Source organism: Pleurodeles waltl, chromosome 7, assembly GCF_031143425.1.
Source record: "Pleurodeles waltl isolate 20211129_DDA chromosome 7, aPleWal1.hap1.20221129, whole genome shotgun sequence".
Classification (NCBI taxonomy): domain Eukaryota; kingdom Metazoa; phylum Chordata; class Amphibia; order Caudata; family Salamandridae; genus Pleurodeles; species Pleurodeles waltl.
Window position 1 is genome coordinate 1,388,497,853 of NC_090446.1, and position 16,792 is coordinate 1,388,514,644.

Sequence of the window (16,792 nt, forward strand, 5' to 3'; positions counted from 1 at the left end):
GATGGGTGTTCATGCAGGGCTGGGAGGGCTGTCCATGCATTGGTATAGCATGCAGGGCTTGGCATTGGGGTTAGTCATATGTGTAGGTGCAGTGTATGGGTTGGGGTGGAGTGATGAGAGTGAGGGGTTGAGATGGCATGCAGGTATGGGGGTTGATAAGTAGTAAATGTTGATTCACCAGTGTCCAGTCCTCTGGCACCTCCAGTGAGTCCCTCAGTATGCAGTACTGCCAAGACTTGCTCCTCCCATGCTGTGAGCTGTGGGGAAGGAGGTGGGGGTCCACCGCCAGTCCTCTGTATGGTGAGCTGGTGCCTTGCTGCCACGGAACGTATCTTCCCCCATAGGTTGTTCCACCTCTTCCTGATGTTGTCCCTTGTTCTTAGATGCTGTCCCATGGCATTCACCCTGTCCATGATTCTCCGCCATAGTTCCATCTTCCTGGCAATGGATATTTGCTGTACCTGTGCTCCAATCAGCTGTGGCTCTACCCTGACTATTTCCTCCGCCAGAACCCGCGACTCCTCATCTGTGAAACGGGGGTGCCTTTGTGGGGACATGGGTGTTGTGTGGTGTGTGTAAGTGTGTGGGTGTTGGGTACAGTGGTTGGGTGTGTGAAGTAGGGTGCGTGAGGGATGTATGGTGTATGTGGTGTGTGTTTCTAGTTGTCGCAGTGGTCCTGGTGTCTGTCTGGTGGCAATAATTTGTATTCCAAAAGGGTTGTGGGTAATGTGGGTATGTGTTTTATAGTGCTGTGGGTGGGTGGGTGTGGTGTGTGTATGAGTGTCATGTGTGTCTTTTTGGTATTGGCCAATGTTGTGTAGTTTAGTATATGGGTAGCCATTCTGAGCATGCCGGTTCGTACACGAAGTTTCCTGTGGTGGAAGTGGTGGCCTCCACATTAATCAATCAATCAATCAGGGATTTGTAAAGCGCACTACTCATGCGTGAGGGTCTCAAGGCGCGGAGGAGGGGAGAGGGGAGAAGCCGTGGGGGAGGTGCTGTTACTGCTCGAACAGCCAGCTGTTGAGAAGTTTCCTGAAGGTAAGGTGGTCTTTGGTCTGGCGCAGGTGGGTGGGAGAACATGAGACCTGTACTGGACAAAACCTTTGCAGTATTTGGGCTCCCAGATGAAGTCCGAACAGGCAATGGTCCTCCTTTTTAGGGGCAGGACTTCAAAAGTTACCTTGAAAGGTTTGCAATCCATCACCGCAAGATCATGCCGTACTGGCCGCAGGCCAATGATGATGTAGACAGGACCCTTAACCGTGCTTTAAGGACTGGTGTGAAACGACGCGAGGAGGTAGAATGCTGTTTGCACCAGTTCCTAAGAGCATATCGACAAACACCCCACAGCACGACTGGCTGTGCCCCGGCTGCATTGATGTTCAAGGTGGCTCGCGGGATTGCATCCCAGCCGGCTCTCAATGGCAGTCTCCTGAGTTGGATGTTGAAGCCACCCAACAGCACCGGAAGCGGACAAATCAAAAGGCGAATGATAGAAGAAAAACCAATCGTGATCTTCAAGTGGGTGACCGGGTGGTCGTGAAAAACAGGATTCCTGGAGGAAAGTTCCAAACACCATTCGAACCAGAGGTGTGGGAGGTGGTAATGGTCCAAGGGTCCATGGTGACTGCCTGTCGGGAAGAGAGGCGAGTGACGAGAAGCGCATCACATATTAAGCGAGCTGGTGTGTCGGATGTCGTTAAAGAAGAGGAAGAGGATGGTGCCCTAGGAGAAGGAGAATATGGAACAGAAGAGAGGACAGACACTCGAGAGGTGTCGGTCCCTGTAAGGGTAGGTCGATGAGGTGAAGCCGATGAGGAGGCGTTGGCCGGTCAGAGTGAGCAGTATCACCTCCGGCCCAATCCTGCACCCAGCCAGAGACTTTGAGATTTTGCCTGCTAAGACTGCGGCTCGGATTGGGAGAACCTTGCACCCTGAGAATGGGTTGGGACACCCAGACTTTGATGACACTTTGTCAGAGCAGGCATTTGTGTGAAGCGGTCGCTTCAGAGGAGGCCCCTTTTATTTGCGCATATGTTTTACTGTTATTTATTTTCCTTTTGCCTCCTACTTTTGCTTTCTTTTCTTCTTTTAATTAAAGCCTTGGAGGGATGTAGAGAGCCACCCGGGCTCTGCTATACTTTGTTGCCCTGTGAGGGCAAGAGGGCGGGCGCGAGCCCGAGGTGTTAAATAAACGAGGGGCTGTTGATACGGCAGTTCCCCTGTGCACCCTGCTAGTTAGTGGCCTTTATTATTAACCGGGACGGGCGAGGGAGCATACGCACACACAGCACAATATAAAAAGGCATTCTCCCGCATACATGTATAGACCTGGCAAGCTGTGGAATCTACACCGTTCCTATAGCGCTATTACCATGTCACCAGTACTTGAGCAATGTGGTGTTACCACGTTTAAACTGGATTGTAGCTTGGAAAAAAGTGCTTAGTCAGCACTGTCAGAAAGCTAGAGGTAACCGCAAACGTAAATGTGAAAATACTTGCAAAAACTTTTTCTCGAATGATATTACTATTTCACGGTGGTAAACTCTCACTTCGGGTTTATTAAAAGTGACGTAACGAGTACGGGGCGTGAACAATTTTATAAGCCAAAGTACACTAGACCATCATGCGGGAGCCGACCACACGCATAGACGCGTATTTTTACCACATCCAATCAGTCCGTAAATAGCATAGGCCCTGTTATGTCAGAGGTCAGACATGCCCCGTTTTCCTGATGTCACTGGGGTCAGAGGTCACACGAAGATGGCCAGTATGTATTACTGGGACTGTTTACTTCGTCTGGCAGGGAAAACAGAAGGGAGGGGAAGCAGGTGGGGGCAGGGTTGGCCGAATAGTCTGATAAACGCGAACACACAGGCTGAGGTTAGGGTCGACCTGCTGTGGGGCCTCATTTCTAAGAACTGCCAGTCTCTTGTTTGAATTAGGCCTGGATCCACAAAGGCCTTAGTGTGTGACCCGCCCACCCAACACCCTGATGTCCAGCCACACAGGACTGCCCTCCCGCCCCCTGCCCTGCCAGCCACCCGAGACAGCTGAGTAACCTTCCCTCTCTGAGCTCTTTGGCACACAAACATGCGCAGGGCAGCCGGTGCCATATGGACTCAGAGCTCCCCCGGACAAAGTCCTGCCACCTCTCCTGCCGCGGAGCAGATCTCAATGGAAGGTGTTGATCCGACCAGCTGAGCTCCGCGAAGGCTGTAGAACCAGGTGCTAAGCGCTGGAACTGGCATACAAGGCAGATCGCCGTGAAAGGTGCTGATCCGACCATCAGAGTTCCCTGAAGGCTGCAGAACCAGCTTCTGAGAGCTAGAAACGGCGCACAAAGCAAATCTCTATGAAAGGTGCTGATCCGACCAGTAGTGCTCCTTGAAGGCTGCAGAACCACTTGCTGAGCGCTAGAACTGGCACACAAAGCTAGAAGAGGAACGCTAAAGCAAGCTGCATAAGGAGGGCCGATTATGCAGGCTGTAGAGTTCTGAAAGAGCAGCATATCCAGCCAGAAGACCTCTAGACGAGCCAGGCATCAATTCTTCAAATTCTGGGAGGGCTGCAATCATACAATCAAAACTCCAGGAAGCTGCAAATCTCTAGGAAGGATGATGATACAGGCTGCAGAGCTCTTGAAGGACTGACGATATAGACTGCCGAGCTCTTAATAGGAATGATGATAAAGTGATACAGACTGTAGAGTTCTAGAAGGGTTCATGATACAGACTGCAAAGCTCTAGAAGGACTGATACAGATTGGATTGCTCTAGAAGGACTGATACAGATTGGATTGCTCTAGAAGTACTGATGATACAGGCTGCAGAGCTCTAGAAGGACTGATGATACATACTAGAGAGTTCTAGGAGTACTGACGATACAGACTGCAGCGCTCTAGAAGGACTGATGATACAGGCTGCAGAGCTCTAGAAGGACTGATGATACAGACTGCAGAGTTCTAGGAGGACTGAGGATACAGGCTGCAGCGCTCTAGAAGGACTGATGATACTGGCTGCAGAGCTCTGGAAGGACTGATGATACAGACTGCAGCGCTCTAGAAGGACTGATAATACAGGCTGCAGCGCTCTAGAAGGGTTCATGATACAGACTGCAGAGCAGCGGGAAAGCTGCAAATCCAGCCAGTAGATCTCAAAGGAGTCTGAAGATTCAGTCAACAACCAAACCAACCAAAGCTCTAGAAGGCTACATAGCTGCAGCAGGGCTGATGATACAGGCTTCAGAGCTCTAAAAGGCCTGCAGGTCCAACCATCAGGTCTAAAGACAGGCTGAAGAGTCAGTCATTAAAGGCCTCAAAGCGCTTCTGTCAAACAGCCAATATTTTTAGAGGCTGCAAAGCTCCAGGAAGGATAGTGATACAGGATGCAGAAGTCTATATGAGGGATGATGATACCGGATACATAGATCTATGAGGGATGAAAGCACAAGCTGCAAAGCTCTATGATGATGCTGATGATGTATACTGTAGATATTGGGAGAGCTAAAAATCCAATTAGCAGATCTCAAGGAAATCGGGAGATCCAGTCAGTAAACCTCTAGGAGCTCCATAATCCTACAGCACAAGTGTGCTGAGTTCCAGGGTGGGCTCTAATCCAGGACTCAGAATCTTCCAACAGAGCTTTTGGAGGAGTGCTGCTGCAGACTCTAGAACTCCAGAAGGACTGGTAATGTAAGCTGCAGAGCTCTGGGAGTGCTTCAGATCTTGCCAGCAAATCTAAAGGGGATCTGAAGATCTAGCCTGCAAACTGAGTGCTGCTTATTAAACAAGCCAAGCTCTCAAGGCTGCAGAGCGCAGCGCAGAGCTCCATGAATGTGGGTTCTAACCCAACAGCCTTGTAGGAGGCCTGTAGAGTTGTAGGACGTCTAAGGTGCCCTCAGATCCAGCACAGCAAGCTCTGCAGGGCTGCAGACCAAACAGCAAGGGCCCGGAGGGCTGGAGAGCAAGAAGGTGGACTATGGTCTAACTAGCCAAGCTAGAAGAGGACTTCATAAGTCTAGGGGGCTTCAGGTCCATGAGACAGAGCTTTCTGAAAGGCAGCCGGCCGGTGGTTCCGCCCTGCAGAAACGTGGCTATGGCTTTCCTGGACTCGTCAAGACAGGACTGTACACACCTGCATAAGAAGGTAACGTGTCTCCTTGTCCACCATCTTGCGGGCTCTTGGGGTTCTCTCTTGAAATTCCATTGCTTTCTTTTTATTCATGCCTTGTACATCCTTCTTGCTTGTTTCTCTATTTTCTAGTTTTCTCACAGTCTCCTCTCTCTTGCCTCGTTTTCCCTCAGATACCTCACTTTTTGCTAGTTTGGGGGTCCCATTGTTTTCTATATTGCATGATGCCTTTCACACTCTGGCTGTTTCTCCTCTTTTGGGTCCCCCTGTTGTTTTCTGTCAGGGTTCTCCTCTATGGGCTCTCCCTTGCACCCCCTCTTTCAGAGTCTCTTGCTTGTTTCTGCCTCTTGGTGGTTCTCTCTGTTTTCTATCCCATGCATGATCCATGTTCACTCTTTCTTCCACCCTCCACTCCATGTGGTATGCTTTGTAGTCCCGTTGCCCTGTCCCATGCAGTGCTTCATTTGTAAAAGAGTAAGGGCCTCATTTTGAGTTTGGCGGGTGGCGGAGGCCGTCCACCAAACTCTTTAGGACTGAAAACCACCACTCCAGTTTTGTGCCTGCCGACCCTATTATGAGTTTTCCGCTGGGCCAGTGGTTGGAAACAGCGTTACCACCTGCTGGCCCAGCAGAAAACTCACTACAACATTGACACCTCCTCGTAATCGAGCTGGCGGCAATTTTGCAGTGCGCCAGGTGCGACAGCACCCGTCGCTCTTAACAGCGCCATGGGGCAGTCTATGGGGGGCCCTGCACTGCCCATGTCAAGTGCATGGGCAGTGCAGGGACCCTATGGGATCCCCAGCACCCTGTCTCTGCCAGCCTTTGCAAGGCGGTGGGACAGCCATGCCAACGCCGGTGGAGAGGGGACCTGTAATCCCCAGGGCAGCGCTGCCCCCGCGGATTAAGACCACCGGCACCACCAGGCTGTCGACTGGCAACGACCTGACGTTGCTCGCGGTTTGACCATGACGACTCCGCCAGGGTCATAATGTGGAGGCCGGACCACTGCTTTGGCGGAGGTCTGACCTCCACAGCGAGTCTGGCAGTCCCGGGACCGCCAGACTCGTAATGAGGGGCAAGTATTGAGGGCCAGAGTTTTGCTTAGAAGCCCAAAACCGGCACAACAGAATGTTGGGGTGCCTAGTACCAAAGCTGCCTAGTCTTGATTCTACCTTGCGCCTTTTTCATCCACCACCAGACACTCTTTGTCTGTTTATCTCACTCTTCCAGGTTTTTTTTTCATTCATGCTTTCTCCTTTGGGATATTTTTTCCATGTTTCTCTTCCTCTTTCTATCCCATTTTCTTTCCTCTTTTGTGTTTTCTTTCTCTTGTTCTGGATGAGAAAAAATAAGTGCTGATCCCCAAAAATGAGTTCTGGTGCCACCCACCTGCAACCCCTGCCTCAAATGAAGCACTGGCCCCCTGCATGATGCCCTCTTCCTGCTTGTTTCTTAGTTTTAATTTAGCTCTTGTGGGATTTGCTGTAGCTCTGGTTTCATGCACAATGAAGTTCCTCTCACATATGTGAGTATAGGTGACAGCGCAGACCCTCTGGATTCCAACACACCACTAAGGTGGTCATAGTTGTTGCCTTGTTTGCTATAAGCAGGGTCACTGGAATTGTGAGATAGTGTGGCCATGGTATTTTTTGCATAGTTATAGATTTTCTGCATTTGCCACCCATTAGCCATCATCTGCGACATAACGTGAAGATTTTAAGAAAAAATGTTTCTAGCTCAAACGGTTCAAAAGTTACTAAAAGCGCAGCAACACGTGTTGCTGTGCAGTGACTCCTGTGCAAAGGTTAACTGGTCACTTTTCTGTTTGTTGCACGCCCATGCTTTGTTAACAAATGTAAAATTGCAAAATAATGCAGACTCATAAAATGTGCCCACAATGTATTTTTTCTTGTTGCTTAATTTAGTCATAATTTGGCCCTCACCTACAGCATATTTCCAATATAGAGGTCGAGCCTCTGCTTCTCCACAGCCACGCTCCAGCCAGATCAGCCACTTTAATGACTGACTAGTGGTAAGTATCCAGGCAGCAGAGATGCCCTCACCAGGATGCAAAGCGTAATGCAAAATACGCCCCCACCGAGTCTTCAATATCTTACAGATGTGCATTGGCCCTTGGCTGTATAGCCCCCTCGCCCCCCAAGGAGGGAGGTTTGGGGGCCCCCTTGAGGGCTGCCCCCCTGCGCTGCAAACGCTTCAGGGGCCTGTGCTGTAATACTGGCAGGAAGCCCGACCATTCTGCCGAGCCCCCACTCCCACCCGTTTCCACCCATGCCCTCTCACCCCCACCCGCAGCTTGCATCCTTTCCATCTCCACTGTAAGCCACCCTCCCCTCTATGATGCAGCATCCCAGCTCCCCCGTCTTCTACCCATCTCCCCTCGCCCCTCCCCCCACCCTACTTCCCCCCACATTCCCTCCCCAGGCTTGTGCACTGACGGCTGCAGCAGCTTGGGATTTCGCGCATGGTTTGTGGTATAAAGTGTCACACAGAAACAACAGTGACACCTTCAGAACGTCAGCAGGGAATCAGGGAGCCCCCGAGTGCACCGACCAGGTGTGAAACCTGACTGGGGATCTCCCAAGTGGGCACTGATTTTAATATGTTTTTGAATTCGACAGGTGGCAGCTCGAAATTTAACATTAGAGAACAGTCAATGTTTTTCTACCGGAGCGAGTATGCTTCAGACTTCTTCCAGTGATGGGTTATAGTTTCAGTGCAGATTGTGGTCAGTGCAAACAGTGAAACACAGCCCTACCCCGGCTGTGTGCCTTGAGGCCCCATAGCATTCTGGTTGATGCAGTCTTGCATTTTCCATTATTTGCTCAGTTTTAATTTCTGCAGCAAAATGCGGACCGACTTTCAATGAAGTAATCTTTCAATTGAACAATGAATACAGTTCAGTTAGCACTGACACCGTGACATTTTGCTTTCATTAAAGCTCTTCAGAGGAGCTAAACTTTGAGATTGTAGCTTTCTTAAACAAAGCATTAGAGCATTCCAGCCATCAAACAGAATGTTCTAAATTTAATAAGTAGAACCAGAAATAATCATTGGAATGTTGGAGCAGTTATTGAGTTTATGGTCAGAGACTTTTCAAGGCATAGACAAAGTGGGCTCTGGCACAGGGCCTCTAGTCCTTCTGGGGGGCCCTGTAGAGCTGGCTCTGTTGTGCAGACAGTCTTGCCCCGATGGCCTTGAATGATTCTTAAATATAGATGGTTTTAAAAACTGTTTTCCTTTAATTTATTTTTAACACAAGAGATGTGTGGGAGTCTGTACAGGCATTTTGCAGAGAAATGTTGTGCTTGTGTTTTCGAAACCATACAACATCCATAAAAAAAGTTTCTCTTAGATCGACACAGGGCCTCACATATTGGAAACAGGAGAGGGTAACATACATTATTTCCAATAATATTAGTGAGCTGCTGCTGCTGACAATATTGAAAACACATAATTATACGCCTAAATATTAGATGGGCACACATTTAGAATTTGGACCAGTGTGCTTTTCAGTGTGTCAGGGACCTGGCCAAGGAAGGCATGAAAGAGATGTAATTAGGTCATAAATTCAAAGCTGTTCCGAATACGCCCCCAAATACGGGTAGCCTGGGGCCCCCAAAATCTTTAAGATGTCCTTGTTTATGGTGTTTTTCTGTATGAGTGAACTGTTGGATAGCGACACCTTTTGAGTTTTTCATACTTAGCAACTTAATGCATGTTTCTGCCAAAGGGCTGGGACAATATTACATAAAGCACTGGGAAACAAATCGTGTAACTTCACCTCATGTAATTTGTGTATCTTAAATGGAACGAAGGAAACCGATTTTACTTCAGCATTACTACATCCCAGGTCACCTTTTTTTCTGCACCGGGGCAAAAAATGGAGATAAAATAATTTTCCTCTCTTACTCTTTTCTTGCTAAAACGGGTTGAGCTAACAGGTGCTACAACAGTTTTCAACCAGGTTCCGGTAACTAGAGTCCCTGATATGTTAGAAGCGCCCATGGTGGAAAACCGTGCACAGATGCCCACCTTATTTTAGAGACTGCACCTCTGTCTGTGAACGTATCAGTAGCATTCATCTGACACTACCTATGGTTTGCTCCTGGTGCTATCACTCAATTGATAGCATTGAATTGTCCGTAGGTGTTTGTGACCATTGGCAGAGCAGGTCAAATATCTGACGCCACTCTAATTTCTTAAGGTAGATGGTTTGCTGTAGTGGATACAGATATCTTGCATCGTGAGATGAAAGCAAATACAGCCAGACAATAAATAAATGGTTTATGACATAAATGAGATGTTTTTGGTCATGAAATCAGCTATAGAAAAATAAATGGTTTATGATCTAAATGACGCCATTTTGATGAAGAAATCAGCCAAACAACAAATAAATGATATACATTAGATGTTTTTGATTGTGAAATCATCCATAGGATAAATACATGTTTTATGATATAAATTAGATGTTTTTGATCATGACATCACAACAAAAACCTCCTGCCTGATGCACAATACTTTCTCTAGATATTCAATGAATTGGAGATGTTTGGTGCGACTGGTGCTAATCTGGGCCTGATTAAAGTGTCCTGATAAATTGCAATACCTGTGACATTGTAAGTGGTGTGAAATTTATCACACCCAGTATTTATTCAGTCTGGTAAAGTTTGCACTCTGTATTGAATCTCAGCAGGTAAAACCAGCCGGTATTGAACATGGGAATGGGCCTGGTATTTATCAAGACAAAAGGATTTTGGTCAGCTGCTCATTTTAATCTGCATGTTATTTCCCATTAAAGAGAAAATACTCAGAATAGCTGTCCCTTGATCAGTTCCAAATCCTGCTTTCCTCAGGGCCAATTTCAATCAGGACCCTTGTGTTGCAAATTTCTCATTACATTAGCAGGGTTCCTAGCTCGTTGGGGTTCACCAGTCTGAGGTCGAAGAAATCTATAGTCAAGCCATTCTGTACATATCAACAGGTTCGGAACCTGGTGGGTTCACTCAAGCTTTCACCCTCCTGAGGCCAATAAAATAAATACAATTGATATAGGTAATAAACATCTTGTATACAGTGCAGAGAAACCCCTCTGCTGAGTACTTTACTAATTCCCATTATATTAATGAAGATCTTGTAAGAAATCTGGTAAAAGGCTGTTTCGGGCTTCTCCAACGTGTATTTCGTGAGCTACTGGTAGCTCTCCAGCTACCTCTAAGTATCTCTCCTAACCACACCCATGTCAAGCCCATCAGTTTGGTTGGTTTGTGGGCTTGCCTTTTAAAATTAGCTTGATTTAATTAGTGAAAGGCATGCAAACGTCATGCCTTTTCCGGTGTTTAGCCCGCCTCGAGTGCAACGGCCAACTACTGAAAACATACGAGCCTCCATGTTTTCCGTATGGTTTCTGCACTACTGTTTCTCTTTATTTCGTAGGCAGCGCGATCTCGCTGGGCACTAGTTGAGCACTTTGCATGACATCAATCCTTTTACATGGATATTTGCCCTTTAGCCGGTTTCATGGATAATTGCTCTTTTACCGGTTAAATGGATAATTGCACTTTTGCCGATATGTTTCACTGCGAGCGAACTTCTGTTTCCTTTTGTGTGTTTGCTTTGCGCTCATGGTGGCCTTCGGCTCACTTATGTGAAACTGTTTTACTTTTCAGTCTATGTTGGAAGAAAAGTCCAGTTAGTAGTTTACAACACTAATAGCTTTACCTCGAGCAAACGCAGGACCCATTGCATTGCAAATGCTTGTTACATTACTGCTGGCAACTCTGACTGATGAACTGAGGTGATCACTCGTGCAAATCCCACATGGGGTGGCCACTAATGTAATCTTGTTTGATTTGGCCACTATGACACCACTAATAATAGTTGTAGCTGGGGATGATTTTCTGTGAACATAAGTATCTCTTATTAAAAAAAAGGTTGGAGACTCATTTTAAGACATCCATGGATTCATGCTTATTCAAGTACAGTGCATAGTAAGCCTGTATAGTGACTATCTCGTTTAGTAAACGTATATATAGATATCCAACTATATGTAGCGATAGATAGATAGATAGATAGATAGATAGATAGATAGATAGATAGATAGATAGATAGATAGGTAGATAGATAGATGTCATGGCAATGAAAATAAATGTGTTCCAATACCATGTTATTCTGTTATTAGCACAATACAACGAAATTGTTTATTGCCTGCCTCATCGATACTTCTTAATATGACTTTGTTTTGGTTAAACAACTATTTAAAAAATGCTAATGAAAAAGTGCCATGTCACAAACCAAATAAGTGTGCAGATACAAGTGCAATATGCTATTTATTGTTGCCGGGAGAGGTTTGTCGGCAAGTAGCAGCAGCAGTAGATTTTTGTAGGTTACTGATTTAAAGCTCATAGTGTACAGCATATAAAATCTGTGCACAGGTAGAGTTTCGAAGTTTTTTTTAAATACATCTATTTATTCAGATTCCTGGTGGTTTCAGGTGTACGTTCTTTACAGTAGAAAGGTAGCCAGGCACCCCGCCTGAGTGCATTCGGTATAGCCCAATCATACATTATGATCGATGTAGAGAAGCCAGTAAATAACAATTATGACATGCAGAGCAATCAAGACATCACGCCGACATCGGGAGTCTACGTGCACTCCAGGTCACCGAGACATGTAACTATGTAAAACAGTGAATTAATGACTGTCTATAGCTTTGCAGACAAGGCAAAAAGATGTATCAATTTCATAAAAAATAAAACTTCATATAATAATGGTAACAGCTATAACAGTGGTAACTGGGGCCCACTTCTGTAATCCCTACAAATTCCCACCCCACATCCCTGTACCACCCCATCTGATCAGATACCCCCGTTCCCCAGCAGCAGGGCAAGCATGGCCCACCCAGAACATGGCGGAGAGTGAGGCCGGGTGAAGGGGGCCTCTGACAGGGCCCGGGGTACTCATTCGGGTCACCACAACTCCTCTGTGCAGGCCACAGGCCCAAGGTTCCCTCATCTGTCCCACGCATCGGCCTCTACGCTCAGACAGTATCTTAGCTGGAAGCCAATGGGTACTTGCGAAGTCGAATTTTCGAAGTGTGGGTAAATGTAACAGCTCCTGTGCTGGCTTTGTTTGGAGAGGGAGTGAACTGGTACCCAGGCCTGATCCATCATCACACTTAAGCTTCCCTAGGTAGCTTAAAGAATGGTGAAAGACCCATGGCGTTCCAAGCTCTTAACTTTGGATCAGTCTCAGCCTTTCCTGTTACCTTCAGTTCAGGAAACGTCTGAAAAGAGAACTTTTTAAAAAGATCAGCAAACAAGCCTCATATCCTCAAGGGAGAGATCAAACAATGCCCCATCTAGGTATACATGTGGCTGGGCTCCACCTTTCATGTTTTCAGAACGGTTATTGTCTTGCTTTCATTTATGTTCCAGCGCTCTGAAGAGGTCTAAGTGACATGCAGCACTTTATAAAACTCCTACATAAGTATTTGATAACATTTGATTACATTTTGAGTTTGTCGCTGTGTCCTTGCCAGCGTCTGGCATTAATAAGTATTGTATGGATAATGAACTGTTCTGTGCACATGTAAATATTTTTAAGAGCAGGATTTATTAAGATAAGCAGAGGTGTGGTGAAGATAACAGTATGTGTAGTTAGTCTATTAAGACTTGCTGGGGGCAGATAAGGTAAGTTGGCTTCATTAGTACAGTGATTATACTGATAAAAACACGCTTTTCGTGGTCCTTCCTGGTCCTGAAATTTCGCAACAGACTACGCTTTTTGTTCGTTGCCAATTGGGCTTTAGCTGACACATGCACTGTATCTTTAAGTTAAGTCTCAACATGGCCTTCCTTATCTACCTCAGGTCACAGTTCAGGGTCCATCCCATCCAAAAATGCTTTCTTGCACCTGCAACTATTCTACCTCTTTTATAATAACTATGTCGCACACAAACATAAAAATGGGGGCCAAGGAAAAGTGGGGTCTCATAAGAAAAAGTGTGCTTTCACATGTTAATTCTATGATAAATAAAAAATGTGCTGAATGGAATTACAACAAATTTGGCATAAAGTTACAGCTGTATTCAAAAAGCCTGTTTTTTTGTATTTGGTGTAAATGCATTCAGCTGTTTTTGAGAAATTGGTGTTTAAAGAGGGCTAGGGCAGGGGATCGTTAGACGTTGGCTTATTAGTTGAGGGGGGCAGGTACCCACCGTTGGTAATAACCACAGTCCTTGTCAGGTTGAACCATTAATTCACAAAATAAAACTGGTTTCAACCCTGTGGTATTATGGCACAGAGCAAACAGGTTTCACTTCAAATCAATATGTAAGGTATTTAGGCAATACTGAAACATTAATTAAGTCAACATGCAAAGCAATGACACAAACGTTACAAAAATCCATTGTGGGGAACCAGAGCTATGATTTTTTAAAAAGTTTTAAGTAGAAATAGTGCCGAGAAGTGCTAAGTGCAAATGATAGTCAATACTAGTAGTAGAACAGGACCTAAGCACAATTTGAATCTGATCATGAGGGAGTGCAAGTCATACACGCTAACTAGGTTCGTCCTGGTCAAATATTCTACCTTCTGATTTTAGTCCTTCAAGTCCCAATCCACCACAGGAGACACTTCTGAAGCCTCCCAGACCTCAGTGGAGTCAGAGACTCACAGGGTGGCAGATAGAGGCCAACAGGAGATTCCAGTTCAGGTCCAGTTGCCACTGATCAGCTTGGCAGTTGCAGGAAAAGACCTCTTGTAGCTTGTTGTGTCCCTGCAGCTCTAACAGAAGGTGTAACAGAAGATCAGACTTTTGACTCTTGGAGTCCACTTCTTTGTCCTTGGTACAAGAGAGAGACCAGGTGCAGTCTTCAGAGCTCTTCTCAGGTCATAGGCAGCAGGTCCCGTCCTCTTTTGTTCTTTCATATGTGTTTTGAAGTGGGTGCCTGGAGATGTCACATTTATGTCTGTCACCAGCTAACAGGTGGCAATGGTCCTGGGGGATGCCCTAATCAATGGAGTAAAGGTTCCTGGGAATAACTCTACCCACTTTGGGCATTTTCAAGATGGTTGAAATCTTCGGCCACACTAATCTTGGGCTCTGATGGCTGGGTGTGTGTGGGAGTGAGATATGGAGATCCTAGTGCCTTCCCACATCTAACACCATAATCCAGTTTCAAGCAGTCCCTATAACCAAACAACCCAGGAGACAGTTTGGTAGAACAAAGCTGAGTTTTCAGTAAGCTGACAGGGGATATATAAGAATTGTTTTGGCCTATCTTTGCCCAAGTGTGATATGTAAAACCCCAGCAGACACTCCCATCAGGATCTGACACAGTGATGTCAACAAGAGGCTTACTGCAATTGGGGCCTGTCTGGCTATAGGGGAAAAAGAGGGCCCTGCCCAAGTGTCAGCTAACATCTACCTGTAATGGGGGGGCGTTTTTTAAGTTAATCAAGTTCTTAGGCTAGCCCATACGCTATCCTTTCTAGGGCACACCAACACCTCCCCACACCCAAGGACTTTTTTCCCTCTCCTGGGAGCAAGTTCACACCTCATTCACTCCTATTCAAATGCTAATTACTGGCTAGAAGAAGAGAGAGAGCACAATAGTTTCCAGTGCTTAAGACAGGGCAAAGGTAACTTTTCTAAAAGTCCCCTTCCAAAATATTTATTACAAATCCGACTTCACCAGTAAAATGAGCTTTAATAAATATTTCAAAAAGACAGCAATTTTAATTTGTAGACGTTTTCTAGCCAGACTTAAACTTAATGTTGTATTCTAGTGCTTTCCTTAAGCACAGCCAATCCTGCAACACAGAAAATAGCTTTTTGGGCATTTACACTGAAAGGACATTTTTAATAGTAAACTTTTACATGTCCTACTTTTGAATACCATGCAGTGTGCCTCGTGGGCAATACGGCCTGCTTAGGGATGACATATTATTGTTTAAAAGGATGATTTAGTCCTGTCAAATAGGGGTTGTTTACAGGTCAAATTTGCAGTTTAAAATTGTACAGCCAGACTACAATGGTAGGCCTGGAGACAAGCTTTACTGTGTCACTGCAGTGGATGGCACAATGAGCACTGCAATTCAATGTCACCATTTAATTTCCAGCCTCTGGGTACATTTGGTATTATATACTAGGTACTCATTGGCACATTAAATAAACCAGTCAGGTGTATACCCATATTTCCATGCTAGAAGGAGGAGCACAGACACTTTACCCCTGGTGAACAGTGGTAAAGCACACAGAGTTCTATAACCAGTGAATATAGGGTACAGAAAAAAGGCAAAAAAAATCAAGAAAGGGCCAATTTCCAAAAGGCATGAGGAAGTTAAAAAGTTAAGTATGTCTAGATTGTTGGTGTCCAGGAATGCTCTGATTATCTAATTTAGAGGAATAGCCGATCCTGATTGGCTGGTCACAACATGAACAATGTATTGAGACATTACAGGACTCAAACAAAAAATATAGTTGTGGTGGTCTCAAAGCACCTCCCTTCCTTGATTAGCTAGCCACATTATGGGCAACATGTTGTGGCAGCCATTACAGGGCTTGGGGGAATTGTCTCCTTTGAAATGCATCGAAGCGAAAGCCTGTTTTGGAGGACCCCAAAAAGAAACAGATATGGATGGTGTTAGTCACAACATTAATTATTTGTTGGTGGTGTTACACTCATTTTAGGAATTCTGGTGAGTTCTTAGGTGATTTTACTCTATGAATAATGCTGGCCCTCAGCTGGTACTTGATGAACCATGTTTAAGAGAAAACAGTTTTCTCTCATGATTTTCTTTAAGAGGTTATGGAAGGTATTACCGAAGCTAAAATGAGAGCACTAATTTTCTGTAAATTCATGCTATCTGTCTCAGCCATGTGAGAATAAAGTCTTGTTATATTTGCAAAACGTACTTCGAACAGCAACAGCAGTCTGTCGGTTAACCCCTTAGTGATCGACTGCAGCTTCACCACAGTTCTAATGAACAACTATAGTGCTAACATTCTATATTTATGATAAAGGATGGCACACCTGAATGCCATCTTGATGGAATCAAAGCTGTAGACCGAAAGCACTTCCCACAGAAGAGACCACAGTAATGGCACAAAAGGAGGGGGATCTTTCTGTCATAGAAATTGTAATTAGTGCTCTAGAAAGCTAAAATGAGGACATATTTTCTATTATCTCTCAAACGTCTTCCTCGTCCATGTTAGTACATCATTCTGAAATAAATAAAAACATACTTACCTCCCTATTGATCAATGAAAGCTTCACTACACATTTCTAATGAACAAAAAGAGAGCTACCATTCGGATTTTATAACAAACGTCTGTCATTTCTTAACACCATCTTGATGGAATCATATCTGTAAAACTGAAAGAAATTTCCTAGAGAGGATACTGCAGTAAATGAAGAACGTAGGGGGGATCTTTTGTCATAGAAATTATGGTTTGTGAATAGAAAGCTAAAATGAGGAAACATTTTTTCCGAATTTTCAAATATCTTCCTCATCCATTTCGGTAAAACATTCTGAGATGCAGAGTGAAACATGTATGTTATGGCCTTTAATCTTGGGTCCTTTGTTGTCTTCTGTGTTATTTTGGAATGTTTATGTGTAAGGTTTTATAGTC

The 16,792-nt window shown here is 45.3% G+C and overlaps 1 protein-coding gene across 1 annotated transcript in view; it reads left to right on the top strand.

Moving 5' to 3' along the window:
- The first annotated feature begins 3,095 nt into the window (after positions 1–3,095).
- The window catches only part of LOC138246388 (insulin-like growth factor III), an 81,961-nt gene continuing 68,264 nt past the window's right edge, over positions 3,096–16,792 (top strand). Inside the window, exon 1 of the mRNA XM_069200961.1 lies at positions 3,096–5,149. Within this exon, the coding sequence (XP_069057062.1) occupies positions 5,039–5,149 (111 nt within the window). The 5' untranslated portion in view covers positions 3,096–5,038. The remainder of the gene's footprint in view (positions 5,150–16,792) is intronic.